Consider the following 24,400-nt stretch of genomic DNA (forward strand, 5'->3'; position numbering starts at 1 on the left):
AACATTCATTGTTTACTTCCAGTGGATAAAAGTCTGTCCATGGTCATGTGATGGACACACAGGTGCACGCATCATTACAGTATGTGTATCAGAGCTGCGTCTTCCAACGATCCCAGCTCCTATGTGATTATCACATGACCATGGACAGAGTTTTATCTACTGGAAGTAAACAATGAAGGTTCTTACTGAATAACAGCAAGCAGTGATCTTGAAAACTGAGAGGAATTAATACAGAAAGTATATTGGAAAATTGTCTAGATTTTAATTATATATAAAATAACATTAATTTACTGAAACCTTTTCAAACAACCAGGAGGCTCATCATGTAACTTGCGCTAAGTTTTCAAGTTTTATGTAAAAAAAATAATTAATAATTACATAATGAAAGGGTCTGCAACTTTCTTATGATCTCTCACTACTTGCAATACCTCTGTTCACTGCAAGTGAATATAAACATTGTTGTTTACATTGGGAAACTGAAAAACATCTTGACCTAGTCCTGCTCACACAGCAGCTATTTGATAAAATGCATCAGTGTAGGTAAAAGCGATCAGTTTGGAGAGATTTATAACACTGTTATGTTTAGCTCGCACAGAATTACATACACTGGCATCCTCAGGTCCTGGGCAGCGTTTGTCATGACCCAGCCAGGAACCTGTATAACCTGTCTATGCGTCTACAACTTTTTCTTTCCAGATTTGCCGCAACCATCTGCCAGTCAGAAAGCAGCAAACCATGGGCAGCAAACCATGGGCAATTACTAGTTCCCTGGTTACTTACTCTTCACAAGCTCTAAGCCTCATCTGGAAGTTTTTATTTGAAGAGTAGTTGTATCACAAAGAGCGGTATTTCTGTAATATTCAGCTGTATAACCTCCTGCTGTTAGCCTGTTAACACACACATTTGGGTTTCTTTTGATGTCTTCATGCAAGCTGCTAAACACTGTTATGTCAGTTTACAGAATCTTTCTAAACGAAAATTTATACAGAACAAAATAGATTTTACATATATCATAATATATCAGGGAATGGCTGAAAAGTATCAAAATAAAACTATACCCAATCTTCTTTTCATATATACAGATAAAAGAAAAAAACAAAACTTGAATTGAGTAGCTCACTACCAGTTTGCATGGTTTCAATGGTCATTGCACTTAATAGGGACAACGCTTCATATGGAAATATGAGTCCATGCCACGTAATAAGCAGAGTGGGCCATAGCACTGTCTTTTGTTATTAGGTCTCATTTGAGAAGTTCGAAACACTTGTATGTATATGGTAGAAGCTTTTTTTTAAAAAAAACAGTGCAGACAAAAAGCCAATGGATGACTACAAGTTTTTAGCAACCAATCAGAGCGATGCTTTAATTTTGCAACATATCCGCATACATTTTTATACATGAAGTTATCCAAATCTATTATCTAAAATGTCCTTAGATGAGGTAGAGGCAAAAAAAACATGGGGAAAAAAATGCATAATGCATACAACAAAACATTAATTATACAAATGTTAAATATCCTAAAACTTTAGCTTTTAATTTAAATAACTTTAATTATGAGCCGCTATCTGCACTGGCTTAGGCCTCATGCACACGACTGTAGCCGTGTGCACGTTCGGTGATTACGGCACGGACGGGACTGTCATACACATTTGTGGACCGTACTCACAGTAATAAGTATAGGAATATGGTCCGTAATTGCAAAAAATAGGATATGTCCCATGTCCAAAAGAAATAAATGCGTCAGTATTTTATCCGCAATTACGCTTCCGTAGTTGCGGATAAAAAACAAAACGGTTGTGTGCATGAGGCCCTAAGACTAGGTTCACATCACTTTTTAGGCTCTGTTCACATGTGCGTCAGGGCGTTGCATTTTTCTGCTTCGTCATGAAGAAAACCAACTATGCTAGACGGAACCCATTGATTTTAATGTGATCCTTCGTTTTCATACACATTTTTAGCGCAGTCTAGTACTGCTTCAGAGTAATTAAAATTCCTCTCAGTTAGCAGAACAACGCAACAGCAAATTATAGTCTACCTATGGGAAGTAGGCTAGGGACGGCCATAAAAATTCTTTTGACAGGCTGCAAAGAAATTCAAGGAATTCCCTACTGGATTTACTTTTTTCTACTGCTTACAGTTAGGCTATGTTCACACGGGGTCTTTTGCCGAGTTTTTTGACGCGGAAACCGCGTCGCAAAACTCGGCAGAAACGGCCCGAGAACGCCTCCCATTGATTTCAATGGGAGGCGTCGGCGTCTTTTTCCCGCGAGCAGTAAAACTGCCTCGCGGGAAAAAGAAGCGACATGCCCTATCTTCGGGCGCTTCCGCCTCCGACCTCCCATTGACTTCAATGGGAGGCAGGAGAAAGCGTGTTTTCTGCCCGCGGCGCTCAATGGCCGCGGGCGAAAAACGGCGCGATCATTGCTATTCACACGGAGTATTTTGGGGGAGGAATATCTGCCTCAAAATTCCGTTTGGAGCTTTGAGGCAGATATTCCTCCCCCAAAATACTCCGTGTGAACATAGCCTTAGAGTGACTTAGTAAAGACTATTGGAAGGATCTGGAAATGATTTTATACTCTAATAATATTTTAACCAAGGTACAATATATGGCCAATAGTGTGTGAACACCTGATAATTACACCTTTATGAGTTTTTTGGACATGCCATTTCAAAACCATGTTAGGGCCCCTTGTGTAGCTAGAACAGCCTTCACTCTTCTTTCTACAAGATTTTGGAGTGCGTTTGTGAGAATTTGTGCCCATTCAGCCAAAAGAGCAGATAAGATGGTGTAACGTCCGCGGTCGCAGACTCCTATCTTCCTGCAGACGTCGTCCTCCCCAGAGATGCCAGCACATGCGGCCGTCCTGTCCTGCAGTGACCACTAGGGTGCACGCGCGAGCTCATTCCCAGCTTCAATGAGCAAGAGCACACACATGTTTTAGATTTGAGCTGATTGCTCCCAGATCACCCTGGACTAAAAGAAGGGCCCTGCCCCTTCCTGCATTGCCTGAGCGTTGTTTGTACCTACCCGCGTCTGTCTCTACAAATGGTCCTTTGAGTGTTTTCCAGTTCCAGTGTTCCTGTTCCTGCTACCTGTACCCTGTAACCCATGCTATCTTTTTCCAGTGCTGTGTAGGGTTGGAGTCGTGTTGTGCTGTATACTACGCCTGTCTTGTTACACCATGCCTGGTATCTGCCTGCTGCCAAGGCCCCATCTGAGCCTATCCTGCTACTGTCTGAAGTTACCACAGGTACACTTATACGAATATAGACTTTGACTTGGTGGCCGGCTGCCATACCATCAAGGCGGTACGGGCCAGTGGGTCCACAATACCCACAGATCGTGACAGATGGTATAGCTCACAATCTAATTCCAATTCCTCCCAAAGATCTACAATGGGGTTAAGGTCAGGGCTCTGTACAGGCCGCTGCAGTTCCTCCACCTAATACGAATCAAATCATCTCTTTATGAGCCCCTCTTTGTGCACAGGGGAACAGTCATGCGGGAGAAGGAAAGGGGCCTTTCCCAAATTGTTGCCATGAAGTTGGCAGCATAAAATGATTTAAAATGTCTTGGTGTGTTGTAGCAATAACATTAACAACCAATGGAAATAAGGGGCCTAGCCTAGCAGAGGATAGGCGAGTTCTATACACTTTGCACTTCCCCATTTAGCGCCCCTGCTCTGTGAGTTTGTGTGGTCTATCGCTTTGTGGCTGGACTGTTGTTACTCCTAGACACTTATAGTTCACTGGGGTAGATGTGGCATATAAGAAATTTCATGTATTGTGACAAAGGTGACATTCTTTTACAAAGCCGAGTTTAACCCCTTTAGGAAACACCGTGTTTTGGCCTTGTGGACGCAGCCGATTTTTTCAAATCTGACATGAGTTACTTTATGTGGTAATAATTTTGGAATGCTTTTGCCTATTAAAGGGATTCTGAGATTGTTTTCTCAGGAAATATTGCACTTTGTGTTAGTGGAAAAATTTGGTCGATAAATTCAGTATTTATTTGTGAAGACACCAAAATTTGGAGAACATTTGCAAAAAATGTACTTGTAAAACAGATACTAAAACCACACAAAATATTTACTAGTTAACATTTCCCATATGTCTACTTTATGTTGGCATTGTTTTTGAACATCCTTTTATTTTTCCAGGACGATACAAGGCTTATAACTTTAGCAGCAATTTCTAATTTTCATAAGAAAATACTATTTTTTTTAGGGACTAGTTCAGTTTATATACAGTATTAGTAATCCCCTCAAAGTTTTCAAATTAGAATTTAGAATGTTTCTTAACCCTTTAGGTGTTTCACAGGAATTAAAGCAATGTGGAGAAAAAAATGATAAATGTAATTTTTTTTTTTATTAAATCAATTTGAATCAATTTTTTTCTGTAACACAGAAGATTTTAGAAGAGAAACGCAACTCAATATTTAATGCTCAGATTTAGCAGTTTTAAGAAATATCCCACATGTAGCGCTAGTGTGCTAATGGACTGAAACACCGGCCTCAGAAGCGTGGATTTTGGAGCCTCCTTTTTAGTGGAATATATTTTAGGCACCATGTCAGGTTTGAAGAGGTCTTGTGATGCCAAAACAGTGGAAACACCCCCAAAAGCAATTTGAACGCACAGGTCTTTTGCTAAATTTTGTGGAATTAGAAAGTGAAAATCTAAAAAATTTCCAATAAAACGTAGAAATTATATATTTTTACAAGGAATAAAAAGAGAAGAAGCAATTTTACCCGATTACGGCAATACCCCATATTTGGCAATAAACTGCTGTTTGGACACATGGCAGGGCTCAAAAGGGAAGGAGCGCTTTTTGGCCTTTGGAGCTCAAGTTTTGCTGGAATGGTTTTCGGGTGCTATGTCCCATTTGCAAAGCCCCTAAGGACAAAAACCGTGGAAACCCCCCAAAAGTGACCCCATTTGTTAAACTAAAGCCCTCAAGGAAATCATCGAGGGGTATAGTCAGCATTTTGACCCCACAGGTTTTTTGCTGAATTTAGTGGAATTAGGCTGTGAAAATGAAAATTGAATAAAATGTCGTTTTAGCTCAGATTTTTCCATTTTCACAATAGATAAAAGGAGAAATAACACCCCAACAATTGTAAAGCAAACGCTAAAATCTAGAGGTATAGTAAGCATTTAGACCCCACAGGTCTTTTGCAGAATTTATTAGAATTAGGCTGTGAAAATGAATATAAACATATTTTCCAATAAAATGTTGATTTTTTTAATTTTCACAAGGGATAAAGGAAAAAATGCACCCCAACATTCGTAAAGCAATCTCTTCTGAGTACGGCAATTCCCAACATGTGGTCATAAACTGCTGTTTGGATACATGGCAGGGCTCAGAACGGCAGGAGTGCTATTTGGCATGCAGATTTTGCTGGATTGTTTTTTGGGCGCCCTGTCTCATTTGCAAAACCCCTGAGGTACCAGAATACAGTGGAAGCCACCACGAAGTGACCCCATTTTGGAAACTACACCCCTCAAGGCATTTATCATTTGCCTGGACATATGACAGAACTCAGAAGTGAAGAGCAACATGCGCATTTGAGGACTATTTTGGTGATTTTCGCAGAATTGGCCCACAATTGCAGGGCTCTGAGGTCAAATAGTAAAACAAACCTCAAGTAGTGACCCCTATTTTGGAAACTACACCCTTAAGGCATTTTAAGGGGGTGTAGCGAGCATTTTGCCCCCCACAGGTGTTTTTACATTAGTAATTCATGCGCAGCCAGGATGGTGCAAATTGAAAATTGCAATTTTGCACTGATATGCCATTTTAGTGCAAGATATATTGTGCCCAGTTTGTGCCACTGAAGACAAATACCTCATAAACTGTTAAGCGGGTTCTTCCGGGTTCAGAAGGGAGGGAGCGCCATTTGGCTTTTGGAGCGCAGATTTTGCTTGGTAGTAGTTCTGTTTGGGGTTTGGCTTGTATTTAAGTTTATAATGTGGGGATATTTTGTGTCACCATATTCTGAGAGCCATAACTTTTTTTTTGTGATGGAGTTGTGTAAGGGCTTATTTTTTGTAGGACAATCTGTAGTTTTTATCGTTACCATTTTGATCACTTTTTATTTTGTTTTTTGAGGGGCGTGGCCATTGTTTTTTGGTTTTGGTTTTTACAGCGTTCACCTTGCGTTATAAATGTCATATTTTATTTATTCAGCGGGTCGATGCGATTACGGCAATACCATATTTATATCGTTTTTTTTATGTTCTATGGCGTTTTCACGATAAAATCACTTTTTTTTGTTACTCATATAGTGTGTGTCCAAAATGGAGGTATACCTTAAAATGAAAATCCATAGCTTTATGATGACTTAAAACTGTATATGAGATATTTATTTTACAGTTATTACACCAGTATAAAAAAAAACATCTGTCTTCTTCCATTGCCAGACATTTTGAACCCAACTTGCTAGAGAAAGAAAACTGAATTGATGTTTTAATAGACTGAAGAGCTCAGTGTTATTGCTATCCATCATCTCAAGCCTCTATCCATCTTAAACTATATCTGATCAGACGTACTTAATAAAAGTAATCTTAATTAGTTCCGAGGTCCATTAATTTGTGAGCTGCAGCTTGTTTGTCAAACATTATGATTGATAAACTTATACATTCTTTCAATTCAAGTCCAATTAACAAGCAGATTAATGATGGCTGCTAATGGCGTTTAATGGTGTTCTAGTAAAAAGGAAGTAAAATCGTTTTATGGAATACTATATATCTACTGCTTACATGGAGACCTTTTTGTAAATGGAAAAGGGGAAGTCTACTCAATGAAGAAACGTTCCTTTAAATTTCGCAATATAGCCAACCCACTTAAAGTAGAATCAAAATTATAAAAATCTAACCACAGAAATGAAGGATCATTTTTTTTAAAATCAGATTTGGTATATGACTTTTTAAGTTTTGTTAAAATCCATTAAAATATTTTCTGATAATCCGTTACTTATGGTTTGGCAGTTATGAAGTATAGTAGTTAACTAAATGCACACGCACACTTAAATAATAAAAAACTAAAAGACAAAGGCCATATTGTAAGTAAAACTAGCTTCACATGCATTCTGGCTGGTTACAGAATCATATTGCATTATTGTAATTTCATACTTGGCCTATTTGATGTGGTTACACTCCTGAAAATATGTTGGTGTTTACAACAAATCAAGCACATGTAAAACTAATAAAAACCTCAACTCATAATGAGGAAACTATGAAGCATTATTGTGAATTTCATTCTTTTTAGAACAATAACTTGATCGGCTTTGTTCACTCCAGCAAACGTGGTTGGGGCACATTGTTCTGAGTGTGTACAGGCTGGTGGTTTTTGACATGGCTGTACGAGTTAGTTCACATCATGTTCTGACATTGCATTTGGCATGCTCCTTTGAAGAGTGCCACCGAAGTACACTCCAGATGTATGCAACTGTATGGCTATATGGTTGCATATGTCTTTTATTAACTTCTATTGTAAAAAACAAAAACAATGTATAACACATGGTTAGTTGACTATACTTTTCAATACAGTTGAATTAAAAAGTATATAACTCCAGTGGGTACATTTGGTTAGGCTAATAAAAGTCTACGGGCACTTGAGATGTATGCATCGGCCACATTTCTACACACATTTTAGAAACATTTTCTAGAATGCGATGTGAACGTATACACACATACAATTTTTGTAAAATATCTATTTACAAAGAATTTATAAGTATTGACAAAAAATATATACTATTACTACCATTAAATATTTAGTAGCTCTAATACTTGATTGTCCATTCTTTGCCATATCTGACTGAGCACCGAAGGCAAAATACGGATAAATCAAAAGATTCCCTACATAGCGAAAATGGTGATGTTTTCTACAAACAATAGCAATAAACAAACTCTACATGGTAGATGGCTCTTTAACCCTTTAGGGTATGTTCAAACGCACTATTTACGGACGTAATTCAGGCGTTTTACGCCTGGAATTACGGCCGAAAATACTGCTTGAAAGCGTCGGCAAACATCTGCCCATTCATTTGAATGGATTTTAGGATGTACTGTGCAGACGGTCATTTTTTTTTACGCACCGCTGTCAAAAGACGGCGTGTAAAAAAGATGCCCGCGTCAAAGAAGTGCATGTCACTTCTTGGGACGTAATTGGAGCCGTTTTTCATTGACTCCATGGAAAAACAGATCCAATTACGTTCGTAATGGACGCTGCGAAAAAACGCCTGCCCTTGCCATTACGTCTGAAATTCAGGAATTGTTTTCGCCTGAAAACAGCTCCGTAATTTCAGCCGTAATGGACGTGCACGTGTGAACATACCCTGAAGGTCACGGCCTGTTTTGTCCTTGTGGGCATAGCCTTTTTGTTAAATCTGACATGGGTTACTGTTTGGTAATAACTTTGGAATGCTTTTATTTATCCAAGCGATTCTGAGAATATTTTCTCATGACATATTTTACTTTGTTGGTGGTAAAACTTGGTCGTTACATCTAGTGTTTACTTGTAAAAAAAAAAAAAAAACACAACAATTTTGAGAAAAATTTAATTTGTCAAAACCTAAATGTATCTGCTTGTAAGACAGATAGTAATACCACACAAAACTGTAATAGTTTACATTTTCCATGTCTATTTTTTGTTTTCATCATTTTTTGAAGTCCTTTTATTTTTCTAGTAATTTACAAGGCTTTATAACTTTAGCAACAATTTCTCACATTTTCAAGAAATTTTCCTAAACCTATTTTTTTTAGGCACCAGTTCAGTGCTGAAGTGACTTTGAGGAACCTATATATTAGAAACTCTCCATAAATCACCCCATTTTAAAACCTGCACTCCTCAAAGTATTTAAAACAGCATTGTAGAAAATGTCTTTCTTCTGAAAAAACATAGGTAATTTTTAATTGTTACAAGAAATAAAGGAGAAAAAGAACCCCAACATTTGTAAGGCAATTTCTCCCGAGTACGGCTATACCCCATACGTGGTAATAAACTGATGCTCAGAATGGCAGGAAAGCCATTTAAACATGCAGATTTTGCTGGATTGGTTTTTGGGCGTCATATCGCTTTTGCAGAGCCCCAGATGTACCAGTACAGGGAAAACCCTTTAAAAGGGACTCCATTATGGAAACTACACCCCTCAGGGCATTCATCTGGGGTGTAGTGTACAGGTTATGGTTCCACCGGCTTCTAATGGTCATAGGTGCCACAAGGCCCATGGAACTATCTCTGCAACTGCTGACATCAGGCCTAGGACTATCATCAACTAATAACAGTAAATTAAAAATGTCTGAGAAAACCCTTTAGCTATACCTCTATCCTTAAATACTTCCCATTGAGTGGAAAAATAGGAACATGCAGATATGCATCCTTCAGATCCAGAGAGGCCATAATATCGAAACTACTGACCTGATCGTTTCCATTCTGAACCTCTTCTTCCGGATGCACCAATTAAAATATATAGATCAATAATCATTCTCAATTTTGTGTAGGGTTTGCTAAAAGAAATACAGGAAAGTATATGCCCTGTCCTCTTTTGAGAACAGGGTCCCCTTCTAGAACCCGCATCTGGAGAAACTCTAGTATAGAATTTTCTAAAACAGTTTCACAGGCGGAAAGATGGATGTCTAAAGGTCTTAGGCCCCATGCACACGAACGTGTTTTTGCGGCCGCAATTCCCCCGAAAATCCACGGGAGAATTGCGGCCCCACTCTTTTCTATGGGGCCATGCACACGACCGTAGATTTTACGGTCCGTGCATGGCCCGGGAACCCGCACCGCAGAAAGAACGGGCATGTCCTATTACGGACATCTTCTGCGGTCCGGGCTCATTGAAAACAATGACGGCGGCCATGTGCATGTCGTACGATTTGCGGGCGGCCCGCGGCTGACTGTCCGCTGACAGTTCGCAGCCGCTCGACCCGAAAATCACGGCCGTGCACACGGCTACGGTCGTGTGCATGAGGCCTTAGGGTAAGGAGTGAAAAGCTATGGCGTAGCCTGAGTGGATGATGTTCACCAGCCAATAGTTCTAATATACTAGACTCCCAGGCATCTGCAAAAAGAAAGTGCTACCGCCTACCAGGAGCTCCTGGGCGTCTTTCTTCAGGCTTCGGTTTGGATGCTTAGCTCATCCTCTTTAAAAACTTTGTCTACTCTCTCTCCCCTGAAAGTACTTGGGTAAATATTTTCAGAAAGATTGTCCATTAACATATTCAGCTCAGACGCAAACAGCATTCCCGGCTCATACTCCAATCCACACAAATTATATTTGAAGGTGTTCTCTGCCATATAGGGCTTCAGTCAAAAGGGCCATCTGCACACATGGGCATGGTTTTAGCAGATAATTTGATCTGCTGTGTGATAGAATCACATAAAAAAAATCTGCAGCCAAAGTCATGTATTGCAATGAGATCAGGTTGTCATCTCTAGCATCAATACCAGCATCCAGCATCAATACCTTCTTGGATTTGAATAATCAATCTCCGAAGACTCTTCGACTCCACAAAGTAACCATACTATATGGGTAAATCCTAGCTCTAATGACCACAATGAATATTGTCACGGCTGCGACAGATTGATGCTGATAGTTTTTTTTTCACAATGAGAGCAGTCAATCTTTTGAGCTGACTTGTGATTTTCTTAAGTGTTTTTGGATTCCTATTGGTGGGGAGATAAGTTTTGGGTTTGGTCACAGGGGCACTCTTTGAAAGTTCAGTATTATGAATATACAGATATGTAATTTTTCTATTAATATCGCATCATATGACTAACTGTTGTTTATTTCTATATATAGAAGATATGAATTAGGATATTTTTTAAATATATATTTTTATATGTATTTTATACATATTATATATTTATTTTATATATTTATTTATATTATATATTTATGTATATAAAAAATATATATAAAAATATACAAGATATAATGATTCTCTTAGTATCAGATATGATGCATTGTTTACATATTCGTACATGTTGTTGATTTTTATTTCTTTAACCAGTTCCCTCTTTAGCCACTTTTGACCTTCCTGACAGAGCCTCATTTTTCAAATCTGACATGTTTTACTTTATGTGGTAATAACTCCGGAATGCTTTTACCTATCTAAGCGATTCTGAGATTGTTTTCTCGTGACACATTGGACTTTATGTTACTGGCAAAATTTGCTCGATACGTTCAGTATTTAATTGTGAAAAACACCAAAATTTAGCAAAAAATTGCAAAACTTAGCATTTTTCTAAACTTAAATGTATCTGCTTGTAAGACAGGCAGTTATAACACACATAATTGTTGCTAATTAACATCCCCCATTTGTCTACATTAGATTGGCATCGTTTTTTGAACATCCTTTTATTTTTCTAGGACGTTACAAGGCTTTGAACTTTAGCAGCAATTTCTGACATTTTCAAGAAAATGTCAAAAGGCTATTTTTACAGGGGCCAGTTCAGTTGTGAAGTGGCTTTGAGGTCCTTATATATTAGAAACCGCCAAAAAGTCACCCCATTTTAAAAACTTCACCCCTCAAAGTATTCAAAACAGCATTTAGAAAATGTCTTAACTCTTTAGACTTTTCACAGGAATTAAAGCAAAGTAGAGGGCAAATTTACAAATTTCATATTTTTTTGCAGAAATTAATTTTTAATCAAATTTTCTTTATAACACAGAAAGTTTTACCAAAGAAATGCCACTCAATATTTATTGCCCAGGTTCTGCAGTTTTAGGAAATATCCCACATGTGGCCCTAGCATGTTAGTGGACTGAAGCAAAAGAGCACCTAGTGGATTTTGGGGCCTTATTTTTATTACAATATATTTTAGCCACCATGTCAGGTTTGAAGGGTGCAAAACAGTGGAAATCAGGGTGCCAAAACAGTGGAAATCCCCAAAAAGTGACCCCATTTGGGAAACAACACACCTCAAGGAAATTATCTAGAGGTGTAGTGAGCATTTTGACCGCACAGGTTTTTTACAGAAATTATTGGAATTAGGCGGTGAAAATTAATATCTACTTTTTTTCAAAGAAAATGTAGGTTTAGTTTTTTTTTCTCATTTCCACAAGGACTAAAGGAGAAAAAGCACCACCAAATTTGTAAAGCAATTTCTCACAAGTAAAACAATACCCCACATGTGGTAATAAACGGCTGTTTGGAGACACGGCAGGGCTTAGAAGAGATGGAGCACCATTTGGCTTTTGGAGTTCACATTTGGCAGGAATGGTTTGCCGAGGCCATGTCACATTTACAAAGCCCCTGAGGGGACAAAACAGTGGAAACCCACCACAAGTGACGCCATTTTGGAAACTACACCCATTGAGGAAATTATCTAGGGGTGTAGTGAGCATTTTGACCGCACAGGTTTTTTACAGAAATTATTGGAAGTAGGCTGTGAAAATTAATATCTAAATTTTTTCAAAGAAAATGTAGGTTTAGCATTTTTTTTTCTCATTTCCACAAGGGCTAAAGGAGAAAAAGCACACCAAATTTGTAAAGCAATTTCTCCCGTGTAAAAAAATACCCTACATGTGGTAATAAACGGCTATTTGGACACACCGCAGGGCTTAGAAGGCATGGAGCACCATTTGGCTTTTGGAGTTCACATTTAGCAGGAATGGTTTGCGGAGGCCATGTCACATTTACAAAGCCCCTGAGGGGACAAAACAATGAAAACCCCACACAAGTGACCCCATTTTGGAGACTACACCCATTGAGGAAATTATCTAGGGGTATAGTGAGCGTTTTGACCCCACAAGTTTTTTGCAGAAATTATTGGAAGTAGGCCCTGAAAATAAAAATCTACATTTTTTTCAAAAAAAATGTAGGTTTAGCTAATTTTTTCTCTTTTCCACAAGGACTGAAGGAGAAAAAGCACCGCAAAATTTGTAAAGCAATTTCTCCTGAGTAAAACAATACCCCACATATGGTCATAAACGGCTGTTTGGATACACGGCGGGGCTTAGAAGTGAAAGAGCGCTATTTGACTTTTGAAGATCACATTTAGCAGGAATGGTTTGCGGAGGCCATGTCCCATTTGCAAAGCCCCTGAGGGGACAAAACAATGAAAATTCCCAAAAAGTGATTCCATTTAGGAAACTACAACCCTTGAGGAATTCCTCTAGGGGTGTAGTAAGCATTTAGACCCAACAAGGTGTGTCATAGAATTTATTAGAATTGGGCAGTGAAAATAAAAACAAACAATCCTTTTTCTTCAATAAAACGTAGCTTTAGTGCAAAATTTTTCATTTTCTCAACAAATAAAGGAAAAAAAAGAACCCAACATTTGTAAAGCAATTTCTCCCGAGTACGGCAATACCCAATACGTGGTCAGAAGACAGCCCTCTAATTATTATGCGGTGTTTCCCGGTTTTAGAAACACCCTACATGAAGCCCTAATCTTTTGCCTGGACATTTGACCAGGCTCAGGAGTGAGAGAGTACAATGCGAAATTGAGGTCTAATTTGGCGATTTACAAAGTATTGGTTCACAATTGCAGAGGTTCTGATGTGAAATAATAAAAAGAAACCCCTGACAAGTGACCCCATTTGGAAACTGCACCCCTCAATGCATTTATTAAGGGGTGTAGTGAGCATTTCACCCCACAGGTCTTTTCCATAAATTAATGCGCTGCGGATGGTGCAAATTAAAAATGTATATTTTTCCCTAGATATGCCATTTCAGTGACAAGTATGTCATGCCCAGCTTATGCCACTGGAGACACACACCCCAAAAATTGTTAAAAGGGTTCTCCCAGGTATGGTGATGCCATATATGTGGAAGGAAACTGCTGTTTGGGCACGCTGTAGGGTTCAGAGCGGAGGGATCGCCATTTGGCTTTTGGAGAGCGGATATTGCTTGGTAGTAGTTTTGTTTGAGTATTGCTGGTGTTTCCGTTTATAATGTGGGGGTACATGTAAGCTGGGCAAAGTACATCAGGGGCATAGTCAGGTGGTATAATAATAGGGTAAAAAAACAATAAAATGATCCATAGATGTGTGTTACGCTGTGAGGCAATCCTTTCTGCACAGCCCGGAGTCGCACTGATATATGGTGTCCTTTCTTATGCCCCTTTTGGTCCACACTCCGCACCTTTGCAGTTTGGGGAATTTTGCTGGGAAAGTGTTGTCCTGGTATAATACGGGCACCCTTCCAGCAGATATGTTTGGGCCCTCCCCTTCCTGGTTCCCTAATTTTAGGTCCTTGATAAATCGCCTTTTCAAACAACTGCATATTTTTTATTTCCTGACTTATTGGAGCCATAACTAATTTTATCTTTTCATAGACGTAGTGGTATGAGGGCTTTTTTTTGCGGGACGAGCTGTAGTTATTATTGGTACCATTTTTGGGTACATGCGACTTTTCGATCACCTTTTACACTATTTTTTGGGAGGCCAGGTAAACAAAAAAACGCAATTCTGGCACAGTTTTATTTAGTTTTTTTATACAGCGTTCACCAAACGTTATAAATTACATGTTAACATACAGCTGACTTCCACCGCTATTGACGCCGGATCAGCTCAGCATCTTGCCGGCGGCTACGGAAGCCGATCAGGCTCCGCCGCCGGGCGGATCTTGATCGGTTTCCGTGCTAGGCAGACCGGGAGGCCAGTATTAGGCCTCCGGTAGCCATTGCAGCCACCGGAACCCCGGCAATTTCATTGCTGGGGTTCTGATGAGCTGCAAACACCTTAAATGCAGCGATCGCGTTTGAGCGCTGCACTTAAGGGGTTAATGGCGGGGATCGAAGCCAATTTTTGTCCCCGCCGTTACAGTCGGATGTCAGCTGTAAGATACTGCTGAGATCCGATGATGATGGCACCGGCTCAGCTGCTGAGCCGGTGCCAAACATTTGGCGTATAGGTACGGCAAAATGCGGGAAGTCAATGCTTTCCATGGAGTACCCATACGGCAAATGTCGGGAAGGGGTTAAAGTGTTATTCGTTTTGTTATATTATGTTGCACACATGCATAATTGTTTGAGCAGCTATTTAAACCATGATTATCTGGCACGTCACTCATGCCCCAGAGGAAGCCGGAAGGGTGAAACCCAGGATCGGGCGAGTTTGTTTGACGTGCTGCTACTGAATTTAATTTCTGTAAGTATGGAATAAAACTTGCATATTGCACTATTTATCCTTTTCTCTATTGGAGTCATAGGATTTATCCTGCCTGGAGCTTGAACATTGGGATACCGTGCATATCTCTGGATTGTAGATTGTCTATTGCTTGTGGACTGAGTAGAAACTTCTATAAGACTACAGTTTGGACTGTGTTTTCTCGGTGCTGTTTGAGCAGTGAAAAACTTTATATACCACAAAGTAACAGGCTGCAAAAGAGCACTGGGCAGACACTGCTGAGTAACCTCTTCTAAGGGCACATTCTATGTAACTGTCCAAAGGGTCTTATCCTCAGCAGGCACAATTGTACTGTGGGACAATTTGGCGATCACCATATAAACCTTTGGAGGTGGTCCCCACTCCTTCATCTGCTTTTCCTCGATAGGGAACATGGTCCTTTAACCTCTTCGAAAGAACAGGTCCCTTCTCCGGATCCCTCCATTCTGTCATCATAGCCTTTTTTAAGGTTTCATCCTCTTTGAAGGTCCGAGGCCCCCTAGAGATGGAGTCCGAAGCTTACGCCTGGTCAACATCCCTGTCTTCTGACCGGCTGGACTTTAATAATGTTTGTGTTTTTTCATCTAGGAAATACGTTTTCCCCACATCTTCTTCCTCCTCAGAAGTGGTATAAATTTCATTCACTATCTGGTATTCTTCATCTGACCGATGAACCAATCAGGAATGTTTGCCAAATGCGACGCTTAGATTCTTCCGATATTCATAGCTGTGAAGAAGTAGAGCTCGCAATCCCTGCAGCTTAGATGTCTGCACTTGGAGGTGGACTTTATACCTCCCAATACTTTGTCACCAGAGCCTATGGAAGACATCTGCAATAATATCATATAAAGACATTTTTTGGAGGAAGGAGAAGATAAAAGCACCTTAACTTTAGAGGGAGCTTAAAAAGAAGATTATAGACGAACAAACCAACAGAAGAACAACAACAACAACAACAACCAAAAGCCTGTACTCAAAGAGGTAGCTAGGAGAAACTGACTTAAAGAGGCTCTGTCACCAGATTTTGCAACCCCTATCTCCTATTGCAGCAGATCGGCGCTGCAATGGAGATAAGAGTAAAGTTTTTTGTTTTTTTTTAAAACGAGCATTTTTGGCCAAGTTATGAACATTTTTATATTTATGCAAATGAGGCTTTCTAAAGTACAACTGGGCGTGTTTAAAGTAAAAGTACATCTGGGCGTGTATTGTGTTCGTTACATCAGGCCGTTTTTACTTCTTTTACTAGCTGGGCGTTGTGTATAGAAGTATCATCCACTTCTCTACACAACGCCCAGCTTCTGGCAGTGCAGACACAGCGTGTTCTCGAGAGATCACGCTGTGACGTCACTCACTTCCTGCCCCAGGTCCTGCATCGTGTCGGACCAGCGAGGACACATCGGCACCAGAGGCTACATTTGATTCTGCAGCAGCATCGGCGTTTGCAGGTAAGTCGATGTAGCTACTTACCTGCAAACGCTGATGCTGCTGCAGAATCAACTGTAGCCTCTGGTGCCGATGTGTCCTCGCTCGTCCGACACGATGCAGGACCTGGGGCAGGAAGTGAGTGACGTCACAGCGTGATCTCTCGAGAACACGCTGTGTCTGCACTGCCAGAAGCTGGGCGTTGTGTAGAGAAGTGGATGATACTTCTATACACAACGCCCAGCTAGTAAAAGAAGTAAAAACGCCCTGATGTAACGAACACAATACACGCCCAGATGTACTTTTACTTTAAACACGCCCAGTTGTACTTTAGAAAGCCTCATTTGCATAAATATAAAAATGGTCATAACTTGGCCAAAAACGCTCGTTTAAAAAAAAACAAAAAAACGTTACTCTTATCTCCATTGCAGCGCCGATCTGCTGCAATAGGAGATAGGGGTTGAAAAATCTGGTGACAGAGCCTCTTTAAATGGGAAGTTAGAGCAAAGCAGAGCATGGTCCCAGCCCTAATATTGCCCACAACAGACATCCTGAACCTACACCCCCAATAGATGGGGAAATTTTAACTTATAAAAACATAGAGATCCGAACACCTCAAGAGGTTAAGCAATGAGTAGATCGTCATTTCCACCCAAGCGCAGACCATATGAGAAGGAAACAAGGGAGGAAGAAAAGCTTCACTATCCCTCCTCCCCCCACCACGAGAACAGGGAGAGAGAAATGGGAAGCGAAATAGAGATGCTACCGCATGCTCACTACTCCCACAGAGCTGCTTCAGTCTGCATGTACAACCTTCCCCCGAATGCCTCACAAAGAAATCAAGCGCAGGCAAAAAGAGTAAGGGGATGAGATAGGAATACAAATACAATATAAAATGTAAAAAACATGCATAGCATAAACCATCTGTCCAAGTCAAGACAAAAAAAAAAAAATGCATGGTAGGAGGGTCCTGGACAATTGATTATTTAATTAGTTTATTAACTTAATTTCTATCTGTATTCCATATATCTCATTATTGTGCTGCTGGTACGGGAAAGCTAATGCTTTATTTCGTTACAGGATACACGCCGTTCTATTAAAAACAAAATTACAATTATGTTAAATAAGTGAACACTGCGGCAAAGAAAGACAATTTGCAATGTAGGATGGTTTGCTCATTCTGCTGCCTTTGATTTACTTTTGTTTTATTTCTCACCTTAGCCACATGCAGTTTCCTGTTTCCTAAAGCCAAGTCACTTTTTTTTCTATGCAGGTTTCTGTTTTACATTATTTCTACTATTCAGTTACATAAACTCTAGCACAGTCTGTCTTGAATTAATCAAGTCAAACTTGTTATCTATTCTTCACTGCAGAATCTTCCCTTCCCTGAGCAGAATCATCTCCAGCTCTTTAAAACTCTCATACTTTTATTTCTAATCTGAAGTCTCTGTAATTTATTCAGAAAATCACAACATTGATAAGACAGTACTCTCTTTATTTCCTTCAAACTATACACATCCTTAAAACTCAATACATTATATTATAAATCACTTATTCCATACACTTTACCCCATCATTCCTTATGCACACCACTGAACCTTTACTGTTGCCTCAGTGAACACTATTTTATCATGAATTTTCCTAACTGCATAGCTAAGCACCTATCAAGTTTCTTTGTTACTTGTGTAGTCAGGCTTATACAATAGGTGAGTGGTACTGACAAAAAAGGCCTGTACAACTCAGCAATTTTACTTCTTTTGAAATTGTTCTATTATTTTTACATTTTCTGATTTTTGTGATATACAAAAGGCATTGGTCATGGGGCCTTAATCTGTATGATGTCGATGATAGCTGGCGGCCACCCACTGTGATCCCTAGGAGGATAAGTCGTTGGTTCCGAGATGAAGAAAACGTTTGGATGAAGGAGAAAAATGCTTGCAGTGTTCTGGACATGGCACCTAGCTGGTAATTATTGTTTAGACATACATTTTTATGAAATTGTTTATTTTAACAGACTACGCATTTCAGGACCGAACGGGTCTCTTCATCAGGTCAATACATATAAATTACGTTCGGATAGAGCATCATTTTATACAGTAGAAAACCCAGGAAAGAAGGAAAGAGGCAGTTACATTTAGTTTAAAAAACGGGTTAGCGTGAAAGTGTTGTGTGGGTTTTTATGACGTGAGAACACTTTCACTTCACCCCGATTTTTTAAACAAAATGTAACTGCCTCGTTCCTTCTTTCCCGGTTTTTCTACTGCATAAAATGGTGCACTATCCATACGCAATATATACGTATTGACCTGATGAAGGGATCAGTTCGGTCCTGAAATGTGTAGTCTGTTAAACTATTTCATGAAAATTTACATTTAAACAATAATTACCAGCTAGGCGTCGTAACCAGAACACTGCAAGCATTTTTCTTCCTTCAACCAAACATATTGGGGTCAAGGCATTTTAGCCAATGCACAACTGAAGACCCGATTTCATTTTCACAATATTGGGGGTTATTAACATCATAATCTGACATCAGTATTGGAAAAATAGATGTTTGCCAGAATCAAAATAATGGCACCATCTGATAGTGACGAAGCCGGTCACAGGGCGAAACGCGCGTCGAGGCGTTCATTCACCCATCCACTTCATTGATCCTCCACGCTCCTCATCATGTCTCTGGGTATGTGCACAGGTTTTTTCAGCCCTTTGTAGCCTCCACAGTATTGTGCTATTTCAGCCAGTCATATTTCTCTTGGCTATTTGAGCCTTCAGACTTCTTGCATATGTTTTCCAGTTTAAACTTGTCACGTACTACCTACTATTTTGTATAGATTGCGCACGTACTGTTACATGCACCATATACTGTGCAGGCTACTGACATACTTTACACGTTGTTCATTTAGCTGATTACTTGGCACTATGTATGGGACTAACCTCCCCATACCCCCGGGTTTACTAACTACTTACCTATAATTGAGCGTGTGTTAGGTCTCTAGTGGACGGTTGATTCTGTTCTGGTCTTTTTCATCTGACCCTGTTGTATATGTCTCCGTGTTTATTGTATCAGATCTCTTTTCTCATTATTTGTTATTGTTACTATATTTAATAAAGATTTTTTGTACTTTTATTTTTGGAGTACATTACTTGCTTTAGGGTCATGTCCCATCTTTGGTTCGTTTTTAGGTCTAACCATCTGATAGTGTGGCATTTTTCTACTGATTTTTAAGGCCCTATTACATCGGCCAACTTCAAAATCAGCCCTCGTTTGCTCCTGTCACAAGGAGTTATGTATCGGAATGAGCGGTTGTTACTCCGATCACGCGTCCCCATACATTATCATCATGTCGGCAGCGCGTCTCAGGTAGATCTGCTGCCGATAACGATAATATTTGAGTTTATTAAAACGATACGATCAGCGGATGAACAAGCGTTTGCTCTGGCTATGTCGATGAATAAATAAAAAGTTATGGCTTTTGGAGGCGGGGATGAGAAAACAAAAATAAAAAAACTAAGGGTTACTCTCATCTTATAAACTGATGGCATTAAGCTAGCATATGCCATCACTTCATGACTATTAGGGGTCCGACCTCTGGGACTCCCACCAACACAGAGAATGAAGGAGGAGCCGCGCTGATTTAATTTTGCCTGCACTGCTGTGCTCCAAACCACCCACCCGTTCACTTAATGGAGCCTTCATTACCAGGATCTGTGGGGGACATACTGGGAAAGAGAGACAAAAAGTGGGTAAGTTAAGCAAATCAGGTCAAATCCTTGATAAATCTTTCAGGTGCCACAGTTTCCCATCACAAAACCAGTAAAATTGCCGCTATACGGGAGGCAGCATGAAACAGCGCCTGTATAACACAGCTGGACTGAAACAATGCCCTTTATAGAAACGCTAAACACAAATTCAGCAGCTAATAAAAGTGAAGCTTATAGACATGTTAGTACTTTGTAAGTAGTGATCCTGGGGGAAAACATTTTTCTGGACTTCTTGTCACTAATTCTATTGAGGAATGCTATAGTAAGCCTCACCTCAGCCTAAATGGCTGCACCCAGGCAACAAAATATAACAGTGGAAGAGGGGGAATGAACTCTGCAACAGAAGCGTGGCCTGGGGGTACCCCATATAGCTCTAGAACTGTGGCATATACCCTGTGGGTACACATACCAAGAGTTGAGAAACTATGCTCTAGGAGAGTCACTATACAGTAATCATGAGGGACAGCAACATGAAACAAAGCATAGAGACTGCAGCATATGGAGAAAGTTGGACTCTACTCATTATTTGCAGCTATACCAACTATTTGCAGTGGAAGCTAAGACACTCCTTTTAGGATTGCATCCAGTGGCCCTTGGGACAGCCAATTAGAGGTGGAGTCCACGGACCTTTTCCATCAAGTGTTAGGACTTTTACTTCCTCTAGATAGTCAACTGTGGATCCTTCTGTGAAATCGCAACATAGATTGCTTTATCGATACATCTACTTCAGGTCGAAGAAAGGAGATTGTTCGCAGTAGGTGCAGTTTTTTATTTGACTTTGAAAACGAGGATTGAGCGGTGAAACTGTATATCGCTTCTGTCTGTAGAAAGTTTGACTCATGCATTCTGACATCTAATCTTTTACCATCTTGGATAACTGATTATGAGTCATGTCAGAGATTCAGATTATTTAGTATTTTATATCTGTCTCGACTCCAATGTACACTACAATAAGTCTTTTTCATCAAAGACCCACAAATACATGACTTCTTTTATAATTAATAAAGTCTATTTTCCAGTTGAGCAAAGAACAACATACTTTTGACTGCTCTATTATGGAACACTCATTTTACTCGAGAACAAATAACATGACAACACAAAAAAATAAACAGACAATCACAATTTATAAGGCAATAGTAAGACTCTTCGTTCCCATCGGTTGGAAGATTTACGGCAGAAGAAGCATCTGTAGTACACAGACGATCAGTGGATGATGAGTGGATAGTGCTGTCTGTCTTATAAGTGTTTTTAAAAAATGTTAAAAATAAAATGAAATATGAATATGTCTGGATTCCAAAAACACGGATGCACATTCATTTATCATGAATACAGGTGATTTAGGGCTTGGGATGACACAGATTTCCTAACAGCAGGTAAAGACAGTTTAATGCCTCGACTTTCCTATGAGAGATATGAGCAGTGACTGATGGTCTTTCCAGTCTGCGGGATGAGACAACACTTAGGAATGTAAATGGGTGAAAGCCAGCCATTCCAGGTGTCTATAACAGAAGGGAGGACAAGTTAATTATCGTACCTCTTTCCCCTGTGGTATTTCCTTGACCGTGCGTAGGTGCAGGCGTGTTTCTTCAAAGACGATCACACAGTTTGGGTCACAACTGTGATTTAAGAGGGACATGCTAAAATTGGAAATGTAAAAAAAAAGTTAGTTGAACATACTTAAAGCGTACCTAATCTTTCAGGTGACCTATCAGAATAAGCTGTCATATGTGTGTACATGAGGAATACCAATATTTATCGGTCTATTATATGACTTGTAAATATAATATTTTTTTTTAGAAGTTTTCCCCTCTGCAGACTATCTTTATATTTTAAGTTTTCCCTGAGATTGGGGGTAGAGCCTAACTGCTATCATGGAATTGATACGAACCAAGTCCCGGGTATGATAGACGAGAAGGCCTGAGGAAGACGCTTGTTCAGCGTTGAAACGCGTAGCCACTCATTGAAATAAAACTTCTCGTCTATCATACCCTGGACTTTGTTCGTATCAATTCCACCACGCAACAGCGCCCTCAGAAAGATCCATTTTTCTCCTCCTTTTCCCTTCAACAAAGCGGTCCCCTTGGGATACCGACTCGGATCTGGCAGCAGCACTGTGGTCATACATGCCTTCTTACATCCTACCTAGGTGAGCATGATACATGCCCTCTCGTCTCATCCTTTACCCACTGATTTGCACAAGGTGGCGCCGTGTGTTTTTTCTCTCTCTTCCCATAACTGCTATCATGTCTCCTATACATAGCACACACAGAAAAGAAAACATCCTGCTCCCGAATCTATTTGTAGCCCACACACAGAAGCAACAGTAACATGGATGACATTATACAGCAGTACTGACCAGTGCAGCTGTGAATCCGGCACTGGGGTGAGATAGAAGACTTACTAGAAGTGGCAGCAACGTCTCTGTATGTCTCTCTCTCTCTGCCCCTCCTTCACTTTGCTCCTGCTCCCTACTCCCCTACCCGCTCCATAGAATTCCATGGGCAGCATGTAACCTTATACCTCAGTGAGCTGATCATCTGTCAAGTTTCTCAAGACGAATTTTAGTAGTGAATTGAGAGTAAATAATCAATGCAGGAGGAAGAGGGGATGGGGAGAAGAGCCTGATAAGTTAAAAAAGAGCCATTTTTCTGTAATAAGATATATTACCAAAGTTTTTTTTTATATTTGCTTGTACTATTGATTAATGCAAAGGTTGAAAGGTTAGTGACCATATAAAGAGTTTCTCTGCCAAAAATCTGATTAATATTGTTGGCTGAGATGAGGAATGGCATTCAGTCAATGCCATTAAGCTGATTTGCCCTATTCCTTTTTCAGGACAATGACAATCAACCTTTAAGCTGAACAGCAAAGTTATTTAAGAAAGACTGGTTACTAAGGACACATTGCCTAACAGCTACTGCTTTTAAAATAGGATAGTCAGGCAGAGCATTGCTAATAACTCATCTTCCTTAGGCTGGGTTCACACACCCTATTTACGGACGTAATTCGGGCGTTTTAACCTCGAATTACGTACGAAAATACGGCACCAAAGTGTCGGCAAACATCTGCCCATTCATTTGAATGGGCTTTACGATATCCTGTGCCGACGGTTATTTTTTTACGTGCCGCTGTCAAAAGACGGCGCGTAAAAAAAGACGCCCACGTCAAAGAAGTGCCTGTCACTTCTTGAGACGTAATTGGAGCCGTTGTCCATTGACACCATAGAAAAACAGCTCCAATTACGTCCGTAATGGACGCAGCGAAAAGCGCCTGCACTTGCCATTACGTCTGAAATTCCGGAGCTGTATTCTCCTGAAAACAGCTCCGTAATTTCAGCCGTAACGGAGGCTGCCATGTGAACATACCCTTAGATTACTCAGATCTCCACTTCCCCTCAGCAGGCTCTATCTCTAATTCTCAGTTCTCAGCTAGTATCATGTCTTCTATACACTACACAAAGAGAGGAGAATCCTGTTCTTCTATCTCTGTCGATCACACGAACACACACACACACACACACACACACACACACACACACACACACACACGCGCAGTCTGTCTCCTACACTCTCTAACTAAAGATGGATTTTGCTTGACAAGATGGGGTGGATAGCAGATTGCACGAAGGTAGACACATAGTGGCAGTGACATCATACAGAATTTGCATGGATAAAACAACAACATTTTAAGTATATTACAAAGTTAATCTAAATTAGGTATACTATGACATTTGCATAGTTTGAGATCTTAGTGTCCATTTAAAAGTGTGCCCACAAGTAGTGGTCAAATCAAGTTTTCGAATATAGCATCCATAGATGGGGTCTTACTGTACCTCCATATGACTGGAGGCATATGGAGAATTGCCTTATCACATGCCATATTACAGAAGTATTCGCCTCTAGAAGCATTCTAGGGAAAAATGTTTAAATAATATGGCACCCACTGGGGCATGGTATGGCAGCCTCCTGCACACCACTCTGTCATGAGCATGAGGCCTAGGTCATAATAGACACATAGCTGTCACATGTGTCATCAGAGAATTACATATTTCAATCCAGTTTTTATGTAAAAATATTTTAAATACTGTTTGTTGT

The 24,400-nt window shown here is 40.0% G+C and overlaps 1 protein-coding gene across 1 annotated transcript in view; it reads right to left on the minus strand.

Annotated features, from left to right (window-relative positions):
• SMYD3 (SET and MYND domain containing 3) overlaps positions 1–24,400 on the minus strand; it is a 655,697-nt gene that overhangs the window by 164,721 nt on the left and 466,576 nt on the right. Inside the window, exon 7 of the mRNA XM_075862906.1 lies at positions 21,841–21,943. Coding sequence (XP_075719021.1) covers positions 21,841–21,943 — 103 coding nt within the window. The remainder of the gene's footprint in view (positions 1–21,840; positions 21,944–24,400) is intronic.

The sequence above is a fragment of the Rhinoderma darwinii genome, chromosome 4 (genome assembly GCF_050947455.1).
Source record: "Rhinoderma darwinii isolate aRhiDar2 chromosome 4, aRhiDar2.hap1, whole genome shotgun sequence".
NCBI classification, from domain to species: domain Eukaryota; kingdom Metazoa; phylum Chordata; class Amphibia; order Anura; family Rhinodermatidae; genus Rhinoderma; species Rhinoderma darwinii.